Source organism: Sinocyclocheilus rhinocerous, unplaced genomic scaffold (genome assembly GCF_001515625.1).
Source record: "Sinocyclocheilus rhinocerous isolate Xijiao unplaced genomic scaffold, SAMN03320098_v1.1 scaffold2085, whole genome shotgun sequence".
NCBI lineage: Eukaryota > Metazoa > Chordata > Actinopteri > Cypriniformes > Cyprinidae > Sinocyclocheilus > Sinocyclocheilus rhinocerous.
Genome location: NW_015623685.1, coordinates 16,775 through 24,088, shown reverse-complemented (window position 1 = coordinate 24,088; position 7,314 = coordinate 16,775). Strand labels below are relative to the sequence as shown.

The window sequence follows — 7,314 nt, the reverse complement described above, 5'->3', positions numbered from 1 at the left end:
GTAGATCAAGATGTCTAGATCACACACACACCGTCAGTGAAGAACACACACACACCATGAACACACAGTGAAGAACACACACACACCATGAACACACAGTGAAGAACACACACACCACCGTGACACACAGTGAAGAACACACACACACCATGAACACACAGTGAAGAACACACACACACCATGAACACACAGTGAAGAACACACACACACAGCAGTGAACACACACCCGGAGCAGTGGGCAGCCATCGGGGGTTCGGTTCTTGCTCAGGGGTCTCACCTCAGTCGTGGTATTGAGGGTGGAAGATTTAGCTCGCTTCACTCCTCAGTATGAAGCATGGAGCCCGTTATTGTCTTCAGGCCAAACTCAGGTCACCGGCTGAGACGCCCCAGGCTACTTTAGCAGAAACCAACACAAATAAAAGTCTGCTTGAGAGGGACAGAATCATCAGCATTTGCTCAGAGTCTGTGAGTGAAAGAGATATGAAAGAACCCAAACAAAGTTTGCATTTAACCTACATAACCTCATCTAAACTGGGAACATCTGATCAGTATGGATCATTTCTTAACATGACACACAAGACAACAAACCCACTGTAAAGTGTGAGGACATGGACGGATGAATAGAAACGATACCTGTGCCAACAGAACTGACTCACAGAGGTAAAGTGGCAAAATCACAGTGGTCTTTAAAACAGTCTTTGCTTTTACCGTCTCTCACATCTCTCCATCTGGGAAGAGAGCCGACCTCCAACAAACATCAGGAGATGAACACAGGGGAGCGATGAGGTGCGCCGGAGCAGATGGAGAATGAGCGAGAAGAGCAGCCACCATCCAAACCAGAGTTAACACTTCATCCGCCGCGTCTGAGCACGAGGAGGAATCCAGAGGTATTTCTGTGACAGATCAAGCGAGAACGAGAGCGACGAGTGCTGCTTAGGACCCTTAATGAAGAAAAGCCTCCGCTTGCCTTTTTAATTACTCAACCAGGCCTGACAAGCGGCCACAAACCCTTCAGCCAGACAGACATGCAGGAACAAAAACTCAGAGGAACTTGAGCTCACTCCAGGAACAGCGCAGACGTCACGCTCCGCGGCTCCAGCTCTGAGTTTGGTCATGACCTCACGCCACTGGCGGAGCAAACACAAGAGCTTCAGACGCAATGCTGAAAACAGCTCGACTGTGCACGCTTCAAAATAACACGCGTTCTCAATTTCTGCAGTACTTCGTGACACTCTGTGAGGAGTGTGTGTCCATGTAGGTCTCTTAAACATAACAGCGGCCGCAGGATTTCAAATCGCCATATTTAGAGCACATTTGTACTCACATTGGAGCTCCATAATGCGTTGTGAGAGCAGAAGTCTTGCTATAAGTGACTCACTGACAGTTTGATTGTTTTTCCTCACAATCTGTTTACGTGTCAACAGGCGGCATTATCTGATATTGGCTTTTCAGATCTTTATCAAGTGACACATCCTGAGCCCGAAGGCACAATCCATCAAACACATCCTCAGCATCTGAGCTTAATGACGGGCTGTTGTTTAAATTAAAGGATATCAGATATTCACAAACACTTGATACACAAGAGCCATTCAGCAGCGGTGCTATCAGAGGAAAATGTTTCTGAATGACAGCACTAATGTGAGGCTTTCCCACAGAGAAACACACACACCGTTCCAGTCTTCACTCTGTTTACTATGGTTCTGCTGACCACACATTCATCCAGAAACTCTTTTGAGATGTGAGGTCAGAACTAATGACTTGGGTCTTGTCCTTCATTTAAACATCTTGAGCAACATCTCCCTCTTGTGGACAGTATGAACAGGGTCAATTAATAAGAGTATTGTGCAAAAATTATGCATATAAAAAGACTACAGTTGTTGCTGTTTTTACCTTGGACCTGACTTTAAAAATACATTAAATTATGTAAAACCTTAAAGGTTTTCAAGTGCTTCGAGCGTGTCTGACAGTTTGTGTAAGAGTCTGATTGTTCAAAGCTCTTTGCTCCGGCGGGGAATCACGATCTTTCGGTAGGTCCGTCTCTCGGAGATGTTGCGTCTGACTTTGACGACGGGCTGAGGAGGTGTTTCTATCTCCAGAGACGGACTGGAGTGAGATCGCTTGATCCTGGCGTCAGCCTCGTCCTGCTGCTCGTCCATCGATCCGCTCCACAATCCCTCATCGAGAGTGCTCAGTCTGTCAGCGACCGATGAACCAGACTTCTCCAGCACCTGCCAGGCCTCCAGAACCTTCAGATAGACTTCGTAACGAGATTTCTGTGAAAACCAGCAGAAAACACTCTTTACTCACACCATTTACAGTGAAATGAAACCGACTTACAGCATGATACGACATATTAAAGGTTAAAAACGTTAATTTCTAGACATCATTCTTTATGAAAATGTTTGAAACTATGTACGCCAGATCTGCGCATGCACCAGAATAATGGAGATTACAAAAGCTCTATTCCCTATCCAGAAATGATCAGGAAATGCTGTTTTTATCATCTGCATATTATACCCAGACAGGTGTTCCCAGGTGAAAAAGACGTAGTATTAAATGTATTAAAATATACTTGAAATTCAAGTAGTATGTTTATAATACATTTGTATTCCCAACATGCTTATTTGAAGTGCAATAAAAATATATTGAATTGCATTTTTATGTATTTCTAAAAAGTATACTAGAAGTACTTTTGTATTAACCCTTTAGGCGCCGGGGTTTTTTTTGGAAAAATGCTGGATTTTGACATCAAGATTTCAAAAGCTTGTGGCTTGAAAGGGCTTAAAGATAGAGATCTAATGTAAATTAGAAAAATGTTGGGCATGACCGAAAGTTTATGTGGGGTGTAAATATACTCATCTAATTTGCAATTGAAATGTACTTGAAGTACATTAAAACGATGCTTCAAATATACTCTTAACTGTAGTTCATGAAGTGTTAAAAGGACATTTTAAATGTATTTTAACCACTTAAAGTGGTTCCAATTTAACACAATTTCAATATATTAAATATATTACAAATAGATTAAAATCCAACTTAAACATATCTTGAAATACACTTAATATACTTAAAGTTGTTTCAAAATAATACATTTAATATGCACTTAGTATAGTATAATTTAAATATAGTAAGTATGTCTCAAAAAGCACAATTTAAATATATTTATTTTTCACCTGGGTTACTTCTGCTTTCAACAGTACTAACAACTAGCAAATCAAGAGATAATACTGACTAAATATTACACTGCTTAAAATGTCCATGATCACTATCTAAAATACTTAAACTACATAGTTCACCCAAATAAGAAAACTCTGTCATCATGGAACAACATGAGGGTGAGTAAATGATGACAGAATTCACATTTTTGGGTGAACTATCCACCAGATGCATAATGTTTTAGGACATGAAGACTTATTTTAGAGCGTCTGTGATTGTCAGCCCATTGGCGATACTTTTAGCTCACTAGTTGTGTGTGTGTGTTTGTGTGTGTGTGTGTGTGTGTCTCATTTACACATCCGGCCTCTAGAGTTTGTAAGTGACTTATGTGTTATGAGAAGGGTTTGCCAAACACGCACCTCGTACTGTAAGTACTCCTCTCTCTGCCGGAGCTCCTCCAGCTCTCGGGCTTTGCTCCTCCTGCTCTCCGGCACCTCCTGCTGGAGAGACGTCAGGTCCTGCTGGAAGCTGTGCAGCATGGCCGCGTGCGACTGCAGCTGTTTCTCCTGATGGAAACAGTAACAGATGCAAATACCCTAACGAGACCTGGATGCTTAATGAAGCTACTGTCTCGCTACACACTGACATTACTGTCCTTTGGTGTGGACAGACACTAATATACAGTAGTTAGGCTCATAGCTTTTGTGTATTCAGTGATACTGTCCACCACAAACAAGTTTAAATTGTCGTAAATCATGTCCACCCACACCTGCTCCTCTCGGACAGAGAAAGCTCTTACCAGCATGAGGCTGGACTGTGTGGCGGGCAGGATCGGCCGACAGAACTTCTTCTGAGAGCCGACAGCAGCGGGGAACGGAGGAGAGGAGTACAGCGCAGACACCAGGTTAATCCGGCCGATCCAGGAGTTCATCTGCTCCGTCGAACTGAAGGAGACGTGACAAAAGGGGTCATGAACTGCCTTTGTTTTTATTTTGTGCTGTTCTCTGAGGTCCACTTATAATGTTATCAAGATTTTTACATCAGAAAACATCATAATTTAGCAGTAATAGGCTATTTTCTGTCCTGTTTTTAACTCCCTGATCAGAACGCTCTGTTTGAATAGCGTGTAGGATTGTAGACTCGGAAGTAAACACCACTGCTGTGATTGGCTATTAGTTGTATATGATTGACAGTCTACTTCCTTCACAGATGGACGCTGCTGTGATTTAGGTTAAAAACACATAAATACTCAGTACATATCAAACGATCTGTATAAAACAATAGTGATCATGTAATAAAAACTCACACTTACTCACACTTGTGTGTTGCAACATTACTGTTGGATCCAATAAAGTCGCACAGCATCGTCTTTTAGTTTCAATCTTTCTGAAAATCCTACATCAAATTTGTTTGTAAACAAATTCACAGTAAAATGAAGTGAACACTGCCTTTGTTTTTATTTTGTACTGTTCTCTGAGGTCCACTTATAATGTTATCAAGATTTTTACATCAGAAAACATCATAATTTAGCAGTAATAGGCTATTTTCTGTCCTGTTTTTAACTCCCTGATCAGAACGCTCTGTTTGAATAGCGTGTAGGATTGTAGACTCGGAAGTAAACACCACTGCTGTGATTGGCTATTAGTTGTATATGATTGACAGTCTACTTCCTTCACAGATGGACGCTGCTGTGATTTAGGTTAAAAACACATAAATACTCAGTACATATCAAACGATCTGTATAAAACAATAGTGATCATGTAATAAAAACTCACACTTACTCACACTTGTGTGTTGCAACATTACTGTTGGATCCAATAAAGTCGCACAGCATCGTCTTTTAGTTTCAATCTTTCTGAAAATCCTACATCAAATTTGTTTGTAAACAAATTCACAGTAAAATGAAGTGAACAAAAGACCGAGTTCTTACTGATGTGGTCTGGATCTTCATTAATAATAAAGTTCATCAAACAAAGTTTATCATTTGGTTTCTGCATATACCTGCGTTTGCCGCTCTCATAATTTACTTATACGCGCGAATCGGTGGGCGGGGCTAAACAAACAGGCATTGATGTAGAATCGGTGGGCGGGGCTAAACAAAGGCATTGATGTAGAATCAGTGGGCGGGGCTAAACAGGCTGTGTCTCATTTCGGAGGCTGCGTCCTCCGGAGGTCGCATTTGAAGGCTGGATACGTCATTAAGGTTGTCTTATTTAAGAAAAGTAACCATAATAAAATTGACTGTTATTCCTTGTGAGGTTTAAAATACCATAATTTTTTTACTTTGCAATTTAACGGTTACTTTTCTTAAATGAGACTCCCCCGATCACGTATGCAGCCTCAAAATGCGACCTCCGGAGGATGCAGCCTTCTAAATGAGACACAGCAAAGCGATGTCGAATCAGTGGGCGGGGCTAAACAGGCAGTGATGTAGAATCGGTGGGCGGGGCTAAACAGGCAGTGATGTGGAATCAGTGGGCGGGGCTAAACAGGCAGTGGTGTAGAATCGGTGGGCGGGGCTAAAGAGGTGCTTATCCACACTATTACATCAGAGTAGAACATTCCACAAGCTGATTAGTCAACAGAAGAGAAGGACGGCAATGCGTGAGTGTTTTGCATAATACTTGTTATAGATCTGTTGTTTAAATTATTACTTGCTGCTAGGAAGGAATATTTCGTTTTCTACCTATTTATACTTTGTATTTTCGTTGGAGTTTGTATTTTTGATTGCACTTACTGGCATTTCTAATAATTGGCCTCGGCTTAAGGGGCGGTCACACTTGACTTTGAACGTGCAAAATTTTTTCGGACGCCACTGCGAATATAGGCGGGAGCAGGATATGACATCACGCACCAAGGTTTCCCCTCAGTTATCACAACATGGATTCCGATGTGCTTGTACTGTATCTTTTGCGACGGCGTCGAAAGCGTCTGGAAAGGAGAAGGCTGTGGGTTCACCCTATTCTAACGACTCGGAATGAGCGGGGAGAGTTCCATTCTTTAATTCAGGAGCTTCGGCTGGATGAGGATCGCCACAAGGAGTACTTTCGGCTCTGTCATTAAAATGATTCTGAAAATATAAATATAAAGTAACGAACAACATTAAGTAATTTAATAATAATACACTTGTGTATAGTAATTATATTGTTCTCTCTCTCTCTCTCTCTATATATATATATCGTCTGTTCCTGTTTCCATTGACACCGCGAACCATGCAGCTTCTTTTTTTATTTGATTTTTATAATCTTTTAAAGATGTATTATATAAAATAGGACGCTGCACTACGGCTAAAATTAGCGCTTCCTCCATTTTTGAATTTCTGTACAGAGAGGTCACGCAGTGATGTATCGATCTTCTATTGTTCATACGTCTTCACGTGATGCGAATTCGCAGGTCAGAGTTCACCAAGCTTGAACTTTGGAACGCAGCGAAATGCTACATTTTTCGCATGAGCTTGCATTTCCGGTCTTACGCATTCGCATGCGTATGAATGGAAGTCAATGGAGCGAAAATGCAGTGTGACCGCCCCTTTAGAAGGAGCCTGTGTTATTTGCACTGCTCCCTTCCTGCGCTTAAGTGCGAACTGTAGTTTCGATTGGACGATTTGCCCTGCTATAGGCCATTGGCTGTGCTAATTAGAAGGCGGCCACAGCGACTGTGGACTATTTAAACGGCTTGGTCACTGTCACAACTTGGGACAAGCGATTAGTCAACAGAAGAGAAGGACGGCAACGCGTGAGTGTTTTGCATAATACTTGTTATAGATCTGTTGTTTAAATTATTACTTGCTGCTAGGAAGGAATATTTCGTTTTCTACCTATTTATACTTTGTATTTTCGTTGGAGTTTGTATTTTTGATTGCACTTACTGGTAATTCTAATAATTGGCCTCGGCTTAGAAGGAGCCTGTGTTATTTGCACTGCTCCCTTCCTGCGCTTAAGTGCGAACTGTAGTTTCGATTGGATGATTTGCCCGGCTATAGGCCATTGGCTGTGCTAATTAGAAGGCAGCCACAGCTGTTTTCACTTTACTGTGTATTTATTTGATGCTTGTGCGCTGACGCGGAAGCATCAGCGGAAGCGTTCAGCCCTTCTCGTGTGAAGACCAACGAGGGTAAAGACCTGCGACTTCACCGACGCGACTTCACCGAGCAACGAA

At 41.9% G+C, this 7,314-nt stretch overlaps 1 protein-coding gene across 1 annotated transcript in view; it reads right to left on the bottom strand.

Moving 5' to 3' along the window:
• Positions 1 to 889: 889 nt before the first annotated feature.
• Positions 890 to 7,314, bottom strand: part of LOC107728455 (PH and SEC7 domain-containing protein 4-like) — a 14,769-nt gene continuing 8,344 nt past the window's right edge. The window contains exons 12-14 of the mRNA XM_016538653.1: positions 3,956 to 4,100; positions 3,576 to 3,722; positions 890 to 2,273 (exon numbers count right to left, since the gene is read on the bottom strand). Of these exons, the coding sequence (XP_016394139.1) occupies positions 1,989 to 2,273; positions 3,576 to 3,722; positions 3,956 to 4,100 (577 nt within the window). The 3' untranslated portion in view covers positions 890 to 1,988. The remainder of the gene's footprint in view (positions 2,274 to 3,575; positions 3,723 to 3,955; positions 4,101 to 7,314) is intronic.